The sequence below is a fragment of the Buteo buteo genome, chromosome 3 (assembly GCF_964188355.1).
Source record: "Buteo buteo chromosome 3, bButBut1.hap1.1, whole genome shotgun sequence".
Classification (NCBI taxonomy): Eukaryota; Metazoa; Chordata; class Aves; order Accipitriformes; family Accipitridae; genus Buteo; species Buteo buteo.
In genome coordinates, this window is record NC_134173.1 from 77,848,666 (window position 1) to 77,867,122 (window position 18,457).

The 18,457-nt window shown below is 65.1% G+C and overlaps 3 protein-coding genes across 3 annotated transcripts; 2 read left to right on the top strand and 1 right to left on the bottom strand.

Moving 5' to 3' along the window:
• Window positions 1-253: 253 nt before the first annotated feature.
• On the bottom strand, window positions 254-2,870 carry FOXH1 (forkhead box H1). Its single transcript, XM_075024395.1, has 3 exons — window positions 2,724-2,870; window positions 1,584-1,688; window positions 254-964 (listed from the first exon to the last, which is right to left on the bottom strand). The coding sequence occupies exons 1-3, from the start codon at window positions 2,868-2,870 to the stop codon at window positions 254-256; spliced, it is 963 nt and encodes a 320-aa protein (XP_074880496.1).
• A 2,044-nt stretch (window positions 2,871-4,914) lies between these two features.
• On the top strand, window positions 4,915-7,020 carry TMEM276 (transmembrane protein 276). The gene is made up of 2 exons (XM_075024124.1): window positions 4,915-5,114; window positions 6,476-7,020. Exons 1-2 carry the CDS (start codon window positions 5,028-5,030, stop codon window positions 6,962-6,964), a joined length of 576 nt encoding a protein of 191 aa, XP_074880225.1. The 5' UTR covers window positions 4,915-5,027; the 3' UTR covers window positions 6,965-7,020.
• A 1,169-nt stretch (window positions 7,021-8,189) lies between these two features.
• ZFTRAF1 (zinc finger TRAF-type containing 1) lies at window positions 8,190-17,902 on the top strand. The gene is made up of 4 exons (XM_075024123.1): window positions 8,190-8,600; window positions 12,240-12,478; window positions 13,201-13,412; window positions 15,757-17,902. The coding sequence occupies exons 1-4, from the start codon at window positions 8,265-8,267 to the stop codon at window positions 16,146-16,148; spliced, it is 1,179 nt and encodes a 392-aa protein (XP_074880224.1). The 5' UTR covers window positions 8,190-8,264; the 3' UTR covers window positions 16,149-17,902.
• Window positions 17,903-18,457: the final 555 nt, after the last annotated feature.

The following is an 18,457-nucleotide window of genomic DNA, read 5'->3' on the forward strand; positions in this document are numbered from 1 at the left end:
GGGTCCCATGGGAGGGGGGGGGGACACGGGGGGGGGATCTGACCTGGGCACTGGGGGGGGGCACAGGGGGTGGGTGCTGGGTGCCAAGAGGGGACGGGGTCACTTATGGGTGCTGAGGGGTCCGAATGGGTGCGGGGGGTGGTCCCAGTGGGGCGTAGGGGCTCCCACAGCCATCACCCTGCCCCCACCTCTGGGGGGGTCCCCAAATCCCCCCCACCGGGCCCCCTAATTTTTTGGGGGGGGGGTCAGGGTGCTAGCCACGGAGCACGGGGTGCACGATGTCCCCGGGGTGGCTCAGCCAGATGTCGAAGATGCTCTTGTTGGGGGGCATGGCCTGCGCCCCCCCCGCCTCGGCCTCGGCTCCCGGGGGGGGTCCCGGCGGCGGCGGGGGGCCAGGTGGCAGCACCCCCCAGCGTAAGGCGAGGAAAGGGGGGCCGCTCGGGGGGGCCACGGCGTTGGGGGCCACGGCGGTGCTGTAGGAGGTGGGCAGCTGCCCCCAAACCGGGGGGGGGCCGCGGGACCCCCCCTCGGGCTCGGAGCCCCCCGAGCGGCCGCCCGCGGCGGGGGGCACCCACGGCGTTACCGGGGGGGCGGCGAGGTGAAAAACGGGCACCGATCCCCACGAACCCGCCGGCGCGGGATCCCCCGAAATCTCCGGGGGGGTCCCCGGTTTTTTCGACGGTTCCCCCCCGTTTCCCCTTTCCGGGAATTCCCTGAGCAGGGAAGCGATGGAAAAACCCGACCGAGGCCGGGATGTTCCCGAAGGCTCGGGGGGGGATTTGGGGGTGGGGGGGCTGTAGGGGTACCCCCTGAGGACGAAGGGGGCCAGGTCGCGGGCGAAGGCGGCCGCCCCCCCCCGCGCCACCGCCGTGTTCTGCAGCTTGAGGGCCTCGGGGGGGATGCGGCTCACGTCCACCGTCCAGTAGTTGCCCTTGGCCTTGGGCTTGGCCGGGTCCTTCAGCACCTGCGGGGGGGGCACGGCCTGAGCTGGGACCCCCACCCACCACGGGGACCCCCCACCCGCGGCGGAAGCCCGGGGGGAGGCGGCGGAGGGGCACCCCCTGGCCGAAACGACGCCGAGCGGGACCCCCGGCCGGCTGCGTCGATGAGAAGGGGGCTGCTGGGTGCGCTGGGACCCCCCCCTCGCCCAGGGACCCCCCACCCTGGAGATCCCCATCCCAGTGACCCCCCCACCCCATTGAGCACCACCCTGGGGATCCCCCAGCCCAGGGACCCCCAACCTGAGACCCCCACCCCGGGGATCCCCATCCCAGTGACCCCCACCCCAGTGGCCCCCAGCATGGGGACCCCCCCAGCCCAGGGACCCCCCCACCCTGAGCAATCCCAACCCCAGTGACCCCCACCCTGGGGACCCCCCCACCCTGGAAATCCCTGTCCCAGGGACCCCCAGGGACCCCCACCCCAGTGACCCCCCCACTCCAGTGGCCCACCATGCCAGGGACCCCCCCAGGGACCTCCTGCCCCAGGGACCCCCCACCCCCAGTACCCCCACAACCTTGGGGACCCCGAGGACCCCCACCCTGGGCCCCCCCCACCCCAGTAGCCCCCCCAGCGCCCCCCACCTTGGCGAAGCAGGGGTTGGAGGAGAGGTTGTGCCGGACGGAGTCCTTCCAGCCCTGGTACCCCCCCCCGAAGAAGGGGAAGAGGCTGCTGATCTCCTGGATGATCTGGGGGGGGGACAGCAGCTGGGGGGGGGCTGCACCCCCCACCCCCCCCAGGGCTGGATCCGACCCCGCTCTTGGGGGGACACCCCCCCCCCCATGGGAGCCCTGGAACCCCCAGCCCCGTACTGGGGACCCCCCCCCCGCACCCCAAAGCCCCCCCGAGATGTCTCCCCCCCCCCGAAGTCCCCTGTCCGTCCCCCCCCCGGGGGGGGTGTCACAAATCGCCGACGGCTGCGGGGGGAGGGGAGCCGTCGCGACAGACGCCACGACCGAGCCGACAGACCCCCCGGCGCCGCTAATCCGGCCCCCCCGCCGGGACAGAAGAGCTGGATCCGGCCTGACCCCCCCCCCCCTCCGCGGGGCTGGAGACCCCCCCCCTCCGCCCGACCCCCCCCCCCAAAGCAGGGGACGCGGCGCAGCCCCGACGGGGCGGGCGGGCGGTAGGACCCTGCGGAGGGGGCGAGTAACGGGGGGGGGGGATTAAGGGGGGGGGAATTAAGGGGGGGGGCAATGGGGGTCCCGGGGGGGGTGCGGGGGTGCCGATGCGGGGGGTCCTAGAGGGGGTGGGATGGGGGGTCCCGGGGTGCTGTAAGGTGGGGAGGGGGTCCCGGGGGGGTCCCGGGGGGTGGGGGCGTCCCGGGGTGGGGTCCTGGTGGTGGTAGGGGTGCGGGGGGGATCCCGGTGGGTGGGGGGGTCCCGGGGGGGGGGGGTCCTGCTGGGTGGGGGGGTCCCGGGGGGGGTCCCAGTGGTGGTAGGGGTCCGGGGGGAGGGTCCCGGTGTGGGGGGGGTCCTGGTGGATGGGGGGTCCGGGGGGAGGGTCCCGGTGGTGGGGGGGTCCCGGGGGGGGGGTCCTGCTGGGTGGGGGGGGTCCCGGGGGGGGGTCCCGGTGGTGGGGGGGTCCCGGGGGGGGGGTCCTGGTGGGTGGGGGGGGTCCCGGGGGAGGGTCCCAGTGGGTAGGGGGGTCCCGGGGGGGGGGTCCTGGTGGGTGGGGGGTCCCGGGGGGGGGTCCCGGTGGTGGGGGGGTCCGGGGGGTCTCACCTGGGCCAGTTTGAGGCGCTGGCCGGGGGCGGCGCGGATGACGAGGGCGATGAGCGCCAGGTAGGAGTAGGGGGGCTTGGGGTGCCGGCGGTAGCGCTGGGGGCGACCCCGGCCCCCCCCGGGTGGGAGCCGGGAGAGAGGCGGCATGGCGGGAGCCGGGGGAGGGACTGGGATGGAGTGGGAGAGACCGGGAGGGGCGGGGAGGGGGGGAGAGGGGTAGGGGGGTGGGATGGCACGGGGTGGGGTGGGAGTGGGGGTGGGATGGGGCTGGGATGGGATAAAGATGGGGATGGGAACGGGGTGGGGATGAGATGGGGACAGGGATGGGATGGGATAAGGATGGGAACAGAGATGGGGATGGGAACAGGAGTGCGGTGGGATGGGGATGGGGATGGGATGGGATAAGGATGGGGATGGGATGGGGATAGGGATGGAAATGGGAAAGGAATGGGATGGCATGAGGACGGGGATGGGAACGGGATGAGGATGGGATGAGGATAGGGATGGGATGGGGATGGGATTGGGATGGGAACGGGATGAGGACTGTTGATGGGGATACGGATGGGAAAGGGATGGGATGGCATGGGAACGGGATGAGGATGGGATGAGGATGGGGATGGTGACAGGGATTGAAATAGGAATGGGATGGGACAAGGATGTGGATGGGATGGGGATGGGAACTGGATGAGGACGGATATGGGATGGGGATGGGATGGGGATGGGGATGGGATGAGGATTGGGATGGGGACGGGAATGGGACGGGGAGGGGGATGAGAATGGGATGGGGATGAGATTGGGATGGGGATAGGGATGGGATAGGATGGGATGGGATAAGGATGTGGATGGGATGGGGATGGGATGAGGATGGGGACAGGAACAGAGATGGGGATGGGAACAGGGATGGGATGGGAATGGGATGAGGATGGGGCTGGGGATGGGATGGGCCAGTGCCTGCGCTGTTTGGTAGCGGCCGGTGCTGCCGCCGTGCCCTCTGCCCGACGCCACGGGCCGTTTCCCCGGTGTCCGACCGAGACGGCTCCCACCGGCACCGGGGCGGCCACAGCACCGGGACAGGATGGGGACGAAGGGACCCGGATGGCAGGAGAGGAGCAGCGAGCAGAGCCCCCGGCCAGGGGAGGAGGAGGAGGAGGAGGAGGAGGAGGTGTGCAAGCCCCACACACACCCCAGATCAGCCCTTGCACGCCTGGGCACGCTTGCCGGCACACTGATCGGCACAGCCAGCACCCTCGCGCGCCCCACGCGCACCTTCGCACGCCCTCGCACGCGGCGTGCGCGCCTTCGCACGCGCCCCGTGTGCATTTACGCGGTGCCAGACGTGCCTTTGCACGCGCCCTGTGCACACCCGCCAGCGCCAGGCCCCCCCGCGCACGCGCCTCGCGCACACTTGCACCGTGCTGTGCACACCAGTGCACGTGCCCAGCGCCCCCTTGCACGTCCCACGCACGCCCTCGTACACCCCACGCACACCCCTTGCATACCGTTGCACACCCTTGCATGCTCCTGCACACCCCTTGCACACCCCACACATGCCTTTTACACACCCTCTGCACACCCCTGCACACGCCTGCACACCCCTTCACCCCCATGCACACCCCCATTGCCCGTGCCTGCACCCCCTTACACACCCCACTGCGCACCCCTTGCACACATCCCCTGCACCCCCTTGGACGCTCCTTGCACACACCCCCATCGCACACCCCCATGCACGCCCCTTGCACACCTGCATGCACAGCCTTGCACATCCCCTGCACACCCTCGCACACCCCCATTGCAGACCCCCTGCGCACCACCATGCAGACGCCTGCACATGCCCGCGCAGCCTTGCACACCCCCTGCACACCCTCATGCACACCCCCATGCACACCCCTGCACGCCCCGTGCACACCCCCTTGCACACACACCCCCCCCATTGCACACCCCCATTGCACACCCCTGCACACTCCGGTTGCACACCTGCATGCACACACCTGCACACCCTTGCACACCCCCTGCAGACCCCTTGCACACCCCCTTGCACCCCCCTTGCACACCCCATCCCCACTCCCCCCGCCTGCAGCGCTCCCCGCCGGGCCCCGCCCACCTCCCCGCCCACCCCCCGTGGCCCCGCCCACCTCCCCCGCCCCTTCCCGTGGCCCCGCCTCGCCTCTCGCTCTCGGCCCCGCCCCTCTCCCCGCCCCGCGCGGCGCTCTATCCCGCGCCTCTGTGGTCGCGCCCGGAGGCCGGAAGTGCCGGTACCGGGGGGGGCAGCGGGGGTCCCCGGGGACCCGCGACCCCCCCCCACCCATGGGTGCCGCCGGTGGGTGCTGCTGGGTGCTGTCCCACGCGCTGCTCTGCGCCGTCTGCCTGCTCTGCGCTCTCCGGGCCCGCCAGGTCAGTGGGGACAGCGCTGGGGGGGGCACGGGGACACCCCCGTCACCCTCAGCCGGACGGGCCCTGTCACCCCCCGGGGCCTGGGACGCCGGGGGGGGGGGTCCCGTGTCACCTACTGGCCCCTGGGCCACCAGGGTGGTGGTCCTGGGTCACCTCAGCCCTCCTGGGCCACTGGGGGGGGTGGTCCTGTGTCAACTACTGGCCCCTGGGCCACCAGGGTGGTGGTCCCGTGTCACCCAATAGCCCCATGGCCACCAGCTTGGTGGTCCCATGTCACCAAATGGGTCCTGGGCCACCAGGGTGGTGGTCCCGTGTCACCCCACCCCTCCTGGCCCACCAGCGTGGTGGTCCCATGTCACCCAATAGCCCCTGGGCCACCAGCGTGGTGGTCCCGTGTCACCCAATGGCCACATGGCCATCAGGCATGGTGGTCCCATGTCACCTACTGGCCCCATGGCCACCAGCTTGGTGGTCCCATGTCACCGAATGGCCCCATGGCCGCTGGCATGGTGGTCCCGTGTCACCTACTGGCCCCTGGGCCACCGGTGTGGTGGTCCTCTGTCACCCCAGCTCTCCTGGGCCACTGGGGTGGTGGTCCCATGTCACCTAACAGCACTTGGGCCACTGGGGTGGTCCTGTGTCACTGTGTCCGATGCCACCGGGTTGGTCCCGTGTCACCCAGCCAGTCCCCTGTTACCCGGCCAGTTCTGTGTCACCCGGCTGGGTTCTGTGCCACTGGGATGGTTCCCTGTCACCCATCCCATCCTGTGTCACCCAGCTGGTCCCCTGTCACCAGGCTGGTCCCATGTCACCTAGCCAGTTCCATGTCACCTGGCTGGTTCCGTGTCACCCAGCTGGTTCTGTGCCACCCGTCTGGTCTCCTGTCAGCTGGCCAGTTCTGTGGCACCCAGCTGGTTCCGTGTCACCCAGCTGGTTCCGTGTCACCCAGCCAGTTCCATGCCACCACACCGGTTCCGTGCCACGTGGCCGGCTCCGTGTCACCCAGCTGGTTCTGTGCCACCAGGCTGGTCTCCTGTCACCCGGCCAGTTTTGTGTCACCCAGCTGGTTCCGTGTCACCCAGCTGGTTCCGTCTCACCTGTCCAGTTCCATGTCACCCAGCCAGTTCCATGCCACCACGCTGGTTCCGTGTCACCTGGCTGGTTCCATGTCACCCGGCCCGTTCCATGTCACCTGTCTGGTTCTGTGCCACTGGGCTGGTCTCCTGTCACCCGGCCAGTTGCGTGTCACCCAGCCAGTTCCACGCCACCACACCGGTCCCGTGTCACCCGGCTGGTCCCGCGTCACCCATCGGATGCTGTGTCACCCAGCCGGTCACCCCCTGTCCCCTCTCTCCCGGCAGGTGACCGGCGGGCCGGCGGCCGGATTCCTGCTGCAGGCGCTGGCGGCGGCGAGCGACGCCCTGGAGCCCCTTTGGCCCGGAGGGGTCCCTGGGGGTGACCCCGACCCCATGCCCGGCGCCTGGGTCGCGGCCATGCTGGGACAACCGCTGGTGGCCTTCGGCTTCCACCGGCTCAGCGGTGACCGGGCCACCGCCAACCTGCTGCTGGGGGGGGCTGCGGTGTTGGCCCCCGCCGCCGCGCGGCTCCCCGAGGAGGGTCGGCTGCTGGCTGCCCGCGCCGTCGCCTTCCTCGCCGCCGGCAGCGTCCTCACCCTCTCCGTCCTCACCGCCGACGGGGCTGGGGCGCTGGGCGGCCTCCTCTTGGTCGCCGGGAACCTGCTGCCGGCACCGGCGCCCGGCGCCCGGCACGACGGGCACCCCTGGGTGCTGGCGGCCGGGAATTTGGCGTTGGGGCGAGCCCTGCGGGCGCAGCAGCTCGGCATCGATTGAGGCGGCGTGCCGGCGGCGAGCGATTGAGCGGGCGCAGTAAAGCTGGCGTGTGGTTACGGTTAGTCCCCGAAACGTGTCATTTTGCGGCATTACCGGCCGTGCCGCCGTCCCCCTCCTCCTCGTCGCCCTTGTTGCCTGGCGCTGATTAAGGGCCCTCGTTAGCCACGGGGCCGGGGGCCAGCGCTGCCATCCCTGAGGCAGCTGGCACGTCCCCAGGCGCCGGGGATCTGAGCCGGTGCCAGCATCCGGCGGCGACACCACGGCCACGGCACGCTCGGCACGTGCGCCGGCTCAGCTGGGGGACGTGGCACCCGGGGGTCCCCCTGGTTGGGGGGGGGGGTCCCCAGAATGGCACCCGGGGGTCCCCGGCAGCTCACCCCAGCACATGGACTGGCTGCTGCGGGGGAACTGGGGGGGCTGGTTACACTGGGGTGGGGGCACTGGGACACTGGGTGCACTGGGATACTGGGACTGCTGGTTACACTGGGGTGGGGGCACTGGGATACTGGGAGCACTGGTTACACTGGAGTGGGGGGGCTGGGATACTGGGGGTACTGGTTACACTGGGGTGGGGGCACTGGGATACTGGGAGCACTGGTCGCACTGGGGGCACTGGTTACACTGGGATACTGGGGGTACTGGTTACACTGGGATACTGGGGACACTGGGATACTGGGGGTACTGGTTGCACTGGGGTGGGGGCACTGGGATACTGGGAGCACTGGTCGCACTGGGAGCACTGGTCGCACTGGGGGCACTGGTTACACTGGGGTGGTGGGGGCACTGGGATACTGGGAGCACTGGCCACACTGGGGGCACTGGTTACACGGGGGTGGGAGCACTGGTGGCACGGGGGTGGGTTAGTGGGGTTCCCGTGTCTGCGGGGCACTGGCCCGCACTGGCCCGCACCGGGCAGCCTCCCCCGCCCGGGGAGCCCCTGGCCCCGCCCCCGCGGCCAGGCCCCGCCCCCTCGGGCGCCCCCTCGCCCATTGGCCCGCTCCCTTTCTGACGTCCCGCACGGCCCCGCCCCCCGTCACGGGGTTGGGGGGGGGGGGAGCGGCCGGCGCCGGCGTCGAAGTTGGCGATTCCAGGCCCGGCAGGGGGCGCGGCGCCGGAGCGTGGTCCCGCCCTCTCATTGGCCGGCCGGCACGCCGCGCCCCGCCTCCCGCGGGCGGCGATTGGCCGCGACCCTGACGGGCCGAGGGAGGGCGGGACTCGGGCGGATGGAGGGAGGAGGGCGGCGGGGCGGCCAAGATGGCGGCGGCGGTGGCGGCGGGGTGAGGCGGCGGCGGCGGCGGCGATGATGTCCGGGGCGGAGGATCGTGAGGCCGGCGGGGGCCCGGCCGCCCCCTCCGCCCCTTCCGCGGTCCTCCCCGGTCCCGCTGCGGCGGCCTCGACGGGTGGCCCGGGCGAAGCGGGAGGCGCCGAAGAGGCGGGTTCCCTCCTCGGCGGGGCCCGGCCTCACGGCGAGGCGGGAGCCGACCCGGACGCGCCGCCCAAGAAACGGTTAAGGGCGGCGGGGACGGGGGCGGGTGGGCCCGAGGGGGCGGCGGGCAGCGTGAAGCTGGAGGAGCGGCTCTACTCCGTGCTCTGCTGCACCGTCTGCCTCGACCTGCCCAAGGCCTCGGTCTACCAGGTACGGCCGGGACCCCCCGTGCGCCCCCCCCCCGCGCCCCCACGGCGGGCACCGACCCCCCCCGTGGGGCCGTCGTGACCCTTCGTCGGCCACCCTCCTCCCTTCCCCGGCGGGCACTGACACCCCCCCCCCCCACTTGTCTCCCAGACCCCCCCCCCCCAGGGCCCTGCACACCCCCCCCAGCCCTCCCGGTGAGGGCTTCCAGCCAGGGCACTGGATCCCCCCCCCCCCGTCCCCAAACTAGGGGATACCTCCCCCAAACCAGGGCGTTGAATCGTCCTGCTCCCTTTTCAAAACAGGGATCCCCCCCCCAAGCTGGGGCATTGCCCCCCCCGCCCTCCCTCCCCCCAAACCAGAGGGCCCCCCCCCACACCAGTCCCTGTCACCGCATGGTCTCAGGGAACCCCCACCCCAGCTGCTTTCCCCTGAGGGCTGCTGAGCCCCCCCCCAGTCCCCTTGGGCTCCCACCCTGCTGGGGGCTCACCCCTGAGGCCGCCCCCCCCCAGCTGCTCACTGGGGGTTCAGGTGCTTCCCCCCCACCCCCCACTTGGGGACTTTAGGGTCCCCTCCTCCTTTAGGGACCCCAGGGTCCCCCCCTGCACCCACCTCTGAGGGCTCCAGACCCCCCTGACCCCCCCAACAGCTCCCTGAGCCCCCCCCCAGTGGCACCAACCCCCCCCCAGGAACCCCAGCACCCACCGCTTGGCCTCCCCCCCCCAGCCTCTCCCCACCGACCCCAAGGGGGGCTGGGTTCAACCCCCCACCCCAGTTTATCCCAGTTTGTGCCACCCCGGGAGACTCCCCTGCCCAGAGCAGGGGGTCCCGGCAGGGAGCGGGACGGGCACCGCCGGCGCTGACGGGAGCGGAGCCGCCGGTTACGTAAAGGTGCCGGAGTGTTTCCCTCCGGCCAGCATCCATTTCGCGGCACGCCGACCCGTCGGCAGCCCTGCGGTGATGGCAGAGCCGCCGGCACACACGGCTGCTCGGTGCTCTCCCGGCGGCGTGCCGGTTGGCGCTCGATTTCGGCAGCGGCAGAGCCCGGACGCAAAGGTCATCCCCTCGGTGATCTTACACTTTGCAGGTCGCGTGCTAAGAATATCCGCCGCCGGCGCAGCAGAGCTTGGAGGGACTCCCCCCTGCTTTATTTGGGGGGGTTAATTTTGGTGGCAAGGGGGGGGGGGTGCTGTAAGATGGCCGCTGGCTCGGGGAGGGGGGGATCCCCTCAGCGGTGACGAATAAGAGCATTAAAACCTCGCTGGAGCCGCACCTGGTGAGAGATCCCCACCGATCCGGTGCCAGCGCTTGCCAAACCGGCTCCATGTGCCCGGCGGGGGGGGCTGCGTCCTTCGTCATGGCCTCCTCTTCCTCCTCGCTCCTGTGGTCACTCGTCCCCCTGTTTAATTATTTATGATGAGGTGCTTTGCCAAGGATGTAATTAAAACCGGGAGCAACCGCGGTGTCGGCCGGCAGCGTGGCTGTGCCGGGGCCTTCCCACCGTCGGGTGGGTTTGTCAGGGCCGAAGCGCTAACGAGCGGCTGTAATTACACGCTCGCACCGAGGAGGAGCCGTCACCGTCACCACCGCCGCGGTTGTGGGAGCGCTCAGCTGGCGTTCGCCTCTTGTTTTGGCTCGCTTGCCGGTATTTTTAGCACGACAGTGGCGAGGCACCGCGGGGGAAGCCGGCGGCTCACCAGGACCGTGCTGAGCCTAAACCGTAAGGGATTTGTAGCCGGACGCGTGCTGGTACTCATCCCGAAGCCATCACAGGTATTTTGGAGCCGGGACCCTCATCTCGTAACCGTGCGTCGGCAGCAATCGTGGCGGGGCCAGTTTAAGGCCCGGCTGTCGCCCTCCGGGCCCGGCAGGAGGGAAAATCCAAAACCTTTTGGAGCCGGAACAATGGATGTCCTGGGTAAGCAGATCGGGCGCTAATCCCTGCGGCAGGGTCAGGCCTTTCCCATCCTGGCTGAGGATTAAAGCTTTTCCCGGCGCTCCCAGGGAGATGTTTAACGAACTCCCAGTCATCCCACCGGCAGGAATCTTGCTGGAATTGGGAGGGTGACACCCCCCCACCCCGGGACAGGCTGGACCCCCCCGCTACGGTGTGCTCACTGGGCTGGAAAGCTGCCGGCTCTGCCTGGCCGGTCGTGGAGCTCATCCTGGAGGTGACGACATTCCAGCCCAGAGCATTCTGGCCTCCCACTGGATTCGAGGGAAGGATTTTCACCGCGGGAGCCCGAAGCTGCCAGCAAGAGCTTTCACATCCGTTGGGAACAGCCACGTGTCCCTTGAATGATCCCTGCTCTCACCAGAGATGATGGAAAAGCATCCGGCCTGGTTGCTGTCTGCCTCCTGACCCCCTCTGGCAGCTCCCGATGGATTTGGTGGTACCTTCACCTGCTCCACCGGGCGTTTTATGGGCGATGCTTTTACCCGGACCACCCACAGCAACGAAGACGGCATCGCCTTGCGGCAAACTCCAGAAATACGGCGCTGGCTCTTTGCTCTCCGGGGCTGCTCTTTCCCTCTGGTTTTCGGGACGGATGGAGGAGCGGATTGGGATCGCTCCGGTGCCTGAAGCGCTGCCGGAATCTCCTCCGATGCCGCTCACTTTGGACAGGGGCTGCCACGAAGCATCCTGGCTCGCGTGGTGCCCTATCTTCTTCCCCTCCTTGAGGGTCTCACCCGGCACAGCTTGGCAGCTGGTGTAAATGCATCTTAAACTGATTTTTGCCCTAAACCCCAGAGATTTCTTGATGCAGAGAGGGAAAACTGCTCCTCTGGGAAACTGGGTGCCACCTTTGGCTCCGGAGCTCGTCCTCTGTGTGCGGGACCCGAGTCCCATCCCGGCAATCCGAGCCGTGGGAGCCGGTTCCCATCGCTTTGCCGGTGGGTTTGTCTGCGTCGATGGGTCTTCCCCAGTCTCCCTCGGCGGGCTCTGGGGTTTTGTGCTGATCCCGCTGGTTTAACAGCGGGCTCTCAACTCTTCCAAACCTGTCGGCGCTAACCTGGCAGCTGGGGAACGTTCTGGCCTCTGGGATCCCATGGAGCTGGGGGATAAAAGGAACAGGGGAACCTTCCCCCCACCCTTTTGGTGTAATTCCCCTCGTTCCCCACTGTGGGAGGCACGGGGGGGCTCCGTTCCCCTCTCCCCAGCTGTTTTTGGTTATCCTGAGTCCCGTGGGGTTGGAGGGGCAGCTTACAGCCCCCTTCCGGACACGGGGAACTGGATTCCCATGGGATGGATGGAAACCAGGGGAGGAGGAGGGGAAGCTGGGATGAAGCCTTTCCCTTCCCCTCCCGTGCGAGGCAAACGAGGTCAGTCCTAATTACAGAAGCGACGCGTCGGATGGGACGTGTCTGGGCTGGCGCAAGAGCCGGCAGGCGCTGGTCGAGGCCGGAGCCCCTGCCTGCCCTGCCCGGCCTCTAGCTTTGCCGAAATGCTGGCAGCCGGCACAGGGGCTCGGCCGGCTGGAGGGAGCCGTGTGCTGGGGTGGTTTTTCAGGAGGAGCGGGGACAGCAAAGTGTCTTTCTCCAGCACCAATGGGTCCAAATTTGCTTTACTTGCCTTCGTGTGACTTGGTTTCCCCCGTGCCGGATCCCGTGGGAGTCTGATGCTTTATTTCTCCTCTTCCACAGTGCACCAACGGGCACCTGATGTGCGCCGGCTGCTTCATCCACCTCCTGGCAGACGCTCGGCTGAAGGAGGAACAAGCGACTTGCCCAAACTGCCGCTGCGAGATCAGTAAGAGCCTGTGCTGTCGAAACCTGGCTGTGGAAAAAGCCGTCAGCGAGCTGCCCTCCGAGTGTGGCTTCTGCATGCAGCAATTCCCCCGATCCCTCCTGGAGAGGCACCAGAAAGAGGAGTGCCAGGACAGGTAAAGAGCTTTGCTTCCCTTTGGCAGAGTGCCGGAGCTGCCGGCATTGCCGGTCCAGCACAGAGAAGTGCCAGGTTTGGGAAACTTCGCTGCCTGGAGCGGGGGTTCCCGGTGAAGCCGGGGCTTGCACGGCGGTGAGCCCCCACAATTGGGGCGCTGCGGGCAGGAGGGTTTCCCTGGCTCACCCGCACCGCCAGTGCCGGCTCTGACATCGACGCGAAGCCATTGGCGCTCAGCAGCGCCCTGTGCCCTCTCCAGCTCCTGGCACGGGGTGGTCCTGCCCCCAAAATCCCACCGGCTGTGTCCTGCCTCCCTTGGGAGGTGACGGTCGTTTGGGAGAGGACGTGGTGCTGCTTCGGCACGTGGCAGAGCCCCAATCCCTCGCCAACGGCATCCGCGTGCCGCCGTGCCTGGTCGGCAGCTGCCGGCATCCCGGGGGAACCCATCACGCTCCGGCTGCGGCGCCGGCGCTACCCGATGGTTTTCCATGGGGTGTGAAACGGGTCTCCTGGACTTCCCGGTCTTGCTCCCATCTCACCCGGGGCTGCTGGATCCAAATCCAGCCGGAGGAGCCGGGCGGCGGCAGGAGCGAGCCTCTGTGCATCCCTGCCATCCTCACTGCCCTTCCCGGTGCCGGGGTGGCGGGATCCGCCTTGTTTTCTGCGTGGCGTCCCGATCTGGTGAATATTCATTCTTATTTTCTCCCTCCCCACCCCCCCCAGGGTGACCCAGTGCAAATACAAGCGGATCGGGTGCCCGTGGCAGGGTCCCTACCACGAGCTGACGGTGCACGAAGCCGAATGCACCCACCCCACCAAAACCGGCAACGAGCTGATGGAGATTTTAGACGAAATGGACCAAACGAGGAAAAAAGAAATGCAGCTGTATAACAGCATCTTCAGCCTGCTCAGCTTCGAGAAGATCGGCTACACAGGTAATGGCTTGCTCGGGACGGCAGCGGTGGCTTCCCATCCCTTCTGCCGCGTCTCCTCTAGCGCCGACGCTGTTTCTGTGCTGCTGAAACCTGGTTTTATCTTGTGTGGCGATTGATTTGGTAGCAGCGAAGGGTTTTGCCGAGTATGTGGTGGCGTTTCGGCTCGAGCCTCCGTCCTCGACCGCGAGCCAAGCGATGAGACTTGAAAACCAAAACCATAAGTGACATTCCCTGTGACGTTTTATAAAGTTCTGGAGAAGCACTGGTGACGCTTCACCCCCCCACCTCGCCGTCGCCTTCCCGCCGTTCTTGCTTTGCCGAGGGGTTTTACCGAACCCCTCTCCCACCCGCCGGAAAGCTGCCGGTGCCACGGCAGTTGTGTTTGCAGCAAGGCAGAGCGGGACTTGGCCGGTAACGGGTGTGAAAAGCCCCATTTAAGCTGCGAAAGCAGGTAAGCTGGATCTGTTCTTGGTGCATCGATGTTAAAACCGGGCCTAGAACCGCTCGCTGCCTAAGACCGGTTTTGGCTTTAAACACCAGGAGGCAAATTAACCCAAGAGGGAAATGACGAATTGGGGCTGGAGCAAGGAAGGATTTTCCCCTCGGCCAAGGGCAGAGGCACTGGGGCCGTGCCCTCCTGGTGCCGGTCATGCATCTCACTCGCTCCGGCATCGCTGGCACGGATGCGATCGGGGATGTGGTGAGAGCGGCCCAGGCTTGTTGGCAGCCGGGCTGTGCTGGGAGCTCGGGCTGCGGCAGCCCAGCCACGCTCCAGAGCTCGTCCCCCGTGCCGGGGCTCAGCCCCGGTAAAGCTGGGCAGCTCAACGCCGAGACGCCGTGGTGCTGAGCTGCAGCAGTGGTGGCGAAGCCTGGCGATGGGAATGTGGTGTGGCTGGAATAACTGATCCCCCTCCTCTGTCCAGGTTTTACCGGCCGGGCTCTCTCCTCTCCCTCTCTTTCTCCTGGAAGCGCCGACGACGGTGTAAGTGCGGGCGAAGGGCACCGTGCCATCCCTTGCTCTCGTGGTTGTGCTCGGCGAGCCCACGGTCCCTACGCTGAGACCGCAAGCACCCGTCTCCTTCCTAAACCCCCTGGCACCGAGCTGGGAGCGTCTCGGTACCGTGTACCTGTGCCGGCAGCCTCCAGGATGTGTCACCGGGCTTTGTGCCCCACGGTGATGCTTCACCACACCTGGCTGCCTCGCTCGCCAGTTTGTACGCCTAATCCCAATAAATTATGCCTTGCTACTGAACCATGTCCTGTCTGTCTGTCCTGCCGCGCCGTCGAAAGCTGGTAAAGCCTTTTGGCGGCCAGCGGCGGTTGCCGGCACGTTGTCGGACGCTGGTAAAGCCATTTGGCAGCTGGTGACGGTCGCTGGCATGTTGTCGGACGCTGGTAAAGCCTTTTGGCAGCTGTTGGCAGTTGCCGGCACAATGGAGGACGCCAGTAAAGCCTTCGGTGAGCTGGTGGTGGTTGCCGGCACATTGTCAGATGCTGGTAAAGCCTTTCAGCAGTTGCTGGCACGTCATAGGATGCTGGTAAAGCCTTTCGGCGGTCAGTGCCGGTTGCTGGCACGCTGTAGGACGCTGGTAAAGCCTTTCAGCAGCTGGTTGGTGTTACCAGCACGTTGTCAGACACTGGTAAAGCCTTTCGGCATCCCGTGGCAGTTGCTGGCACATCCCAGGATGCTGGTAAAGCCTTTTGGCAGCCGGTGGTGGTTGCCAGCACACCATAGATCTCTGGTAAAGCCTTTTGGCAGCTGCTGGCACTTGCTGGCGTGCCGTCAGTTGCTGGTAAAGCCTTTTGGCAGCCAGTGGCAATTGCCAGCACACTGTAGAACGCTGGTAAAGCCCCTGGGCAGCTGGTGGCAATTGCTGCCATGCCGTCGGACGCTTGTAAAGCTTTTTGGCAGCCAGTGGTGGTTGCCAGCACGTTGTCAGATGCCGGTAAAGCCTTTTGGCAGTTGGTGGTGGTTGCCGGCGTGCTATAGGGTGCCGGTAAAGCCTTTCGGCAGCCGGTGGCAATCGCTGGCACACCGCTGGATGGTGGTAAAGCCTTTCGGCAGCCGGCGGTGGTTGCCGGCACGGTGTTGATTGCCGGTAAAGACTATTGGTTGCCGGCACGCCGTCAAACGCTGGTAAAGCCTTTTGGCAGGCAGCGGCCGGGAGCTGCCCCTCTCGTCCCCGACCGGCCGCCGGCTCGCGAGGTTTAATCGCGGAGCTCGGGTTCCACCCCGGGCCGCGGGTTTCGGCGCCGGTGGCGAGGGGGGAGCTGGCGGCGGGTCTCGCCGGAGGAGGGGGCCGCTCCCGCCTGACCCGGCTGTCGCCCTTCTTGTGTTTTCCAGAGGTGCAGTTCCGCCCGTACCGCACCGACGACTTCATCACCCGGCTGTACTACGAGACGCCGCGCCTGACCGTCCTCAACCAGACGTGGGTGCTGAAGGCGCGGGTGAACGACTCGGAGCGGAACCCCAACCTCTCCTGCAAGCGCACCCTCTCCTTCCAGCTCATCCTGAAAAGCAAAATCAATTCCCCCATGGAATGCTCCTTCCTCCTCCTGGAGGGCCCCTACGACGACGTCAAGATCCACCCCGTCATCTACCATTTCGTCTTCAGCAACGAGAACAACGAGACGGATTACATGGCGCTGCCCATCGTCGACTCGGTGGAGTGTAACAAACTGCTGGCGGCTAAGAACATCAACCTGCGGCTTTTTATATTTCAGATCCAAAAATAAAGACTGGAGAACACCCAACCGTCGGACCCTGCCCCCGCCACCTCGTCACCGCTGGGATTTCGCCAAAAGGAGTCAGAAAGCCGGGGCGGGGGGGCGGGGGGAGGGAAGGGGGGGGGACAAAACAAAAAGCCAAAAACGACAACAAGAAAGGAGCGAAACCCGCAAAATTCCGAGCGATCTGCATGCGACGGCGGCGACCGCGTCTTCTCCTTCCGCGACGGTGACGGTCGGGCGGGGGGCTCCTCGCCGGCGGCACGGGGAGGGGGGTGATTTTGGGGAGGGGGCAGCGGCGGGGCTTGGCAGCGTTCTGTACAGCGGGTCAGAACTCCGGCTGTTTTACTATTAGAATAAAAAAAATGGGGAATTTTCCAATTATTTGGGGGGGGTTTGGAAGCTTCGCCAATGGCCGAGACCCCACCGGGGTCACGCTCCCGCCCCCCGCCCCGCGGTTATGACCTCGGCACCAAACCGGCCCCGTGCGCTTTAACCGGAATTGGGGAGGCTGGAGGGAGGCGTTTAACCAAAATTTGAGTTGTGTTTTGGTCTTTTACCAAAATTTGAGTTGGTTGGGTTTTTTTGGGGTGTTTTTTTTAACCAAAATTTGAGGGTGTGGTGTTTTGTTTGGGATTTTTTTTAACCAAAATTCAATGGTTGTCTCTTTTAACCAAAATTTGAGGGTGGTTGTGGTTTGTTGGTTTTTTTTTGGTTTGGGTTTTTTTTAACCAAAATTTGAGATTTGGTGTTTTGTTTTTAACCAAAATTTGAAGGTTTGGTGTTTTGGGTTTGGGTTTTTTTAACCAAAATTTGAAGGTTGTCCCTCTCAATCAAAATTTGCGGTGGTTTGGTTTTTTGTTTTGTTTGGGGTTTTTTTTAACCCAAACTTGAGGGTGGTTTTTTTTAACCCAAAATTTGAGGGTTGTGGGGTTTTTTTTACCAGAATTTGAGGGTAGGGGTTTTTTTTAACCAAAACTTGATGGTGGGGTGTTTTTTCTTATTTTTCTTGACCAAAACATGAGGTTTGGTTTTTTTTTCACCAAAACTTGAGGCTGTGGTGTTTTGGTTTGTTTTTTTCTTTAACTAAAATTTGAGAGTTGTCTCTTTTAACCAAAATTTGAGGATAGGGGGTTTTTTAACCAAATTTTCAGGGTGTTTTTTTCTTAACTAAAATTTGAGGGTGTGCTGTTTTGTGGTTTGGATTTTTTTAACCAAAATTTGATGGTGTGGTGTTTTGTTGGGGTCTTCTCTTTTAACCAAAATTTGATGGTATTTTTTTAACCAAAAATTGAGATTTGTGGGTTGCTTTTACCAAAATTTGAGGATGTGGTGTTTTGGTTTTTTTTTTTTTAACCAAAATTTGAGGGTTGTTTCTTTTTTTTTAACCAAAACTTGAGGGTTGTGTCTATTTTTTAACCAAAATTTGAGGGTGTGGTGTTTTGTTGTTTGGGTTTTTTTTTTTTAACCAAAATTTGAGGGTGTGGTGTTTTGTTGTTTAGGGTTTTTTTTAACTAAAATTTGAGGGCGTTGGTGAGTTTTGATTTTATATTTTAACCACAATTTGAGTTTTTTTTCTTTTTTTTTCAATCGAAATTTGAGAGTGTGGTGGTGGTGTTTTGTTTTTTTAACCAAACTTTGAGGGGTTTGTGCAATTGGAAGAGCCCGGTTCCCCCCTCGTTAGTAATGCAGCAATTTTAGGGCGTGAGAATAATTTTTAATGCATTAAATTGGTGTGGGGAGGGGGGAGGAGGCGTCACCCCCCTCCACCCCATTTGGGGAGACCCCCCCCAGGACGGTGGAGTGCAGACAGCACCCGCCTGGGCCTGATCCTGCACCCGGGGGCTGGGTGGGCTTTACCCCCGCTCGTTGGGTGCCTCGTTACTTAACGAGGGGCTCTCCCCTCCCTTTTGGGGCGACCCTCCCCCATTAGCTCTGGCATAATTAGCGATGGGTGGAGGGGATGGCTGGGGATACTGGGCTGTCTGTGAGGGGCATACTGGGGAAACTGGGAGGCACTGGGCTGGGGGTTACTGGGGATACTGGGGACACTGGGCTGGAGGTTACTGGGGATACTGGGGACACTGGGCTGGGGGTTACTGGGGATACTGGGGGAACTGGGCTGGAGGTTACTGGGGATACTGGGGACACTGGGCTGGGGGTTACTGGGGAAACTGGGGGCACTGGGCTGGAGGTTACTGGGGAAACTGGGAGGCACTGGGCTGGGGGTTACTGGGGATACTGGGGACACTGGGCTGGAGGTTACTGGGGATACTGGGGACACTGGGCTGGGGGTTACTGGGGATACTGGGGGCACT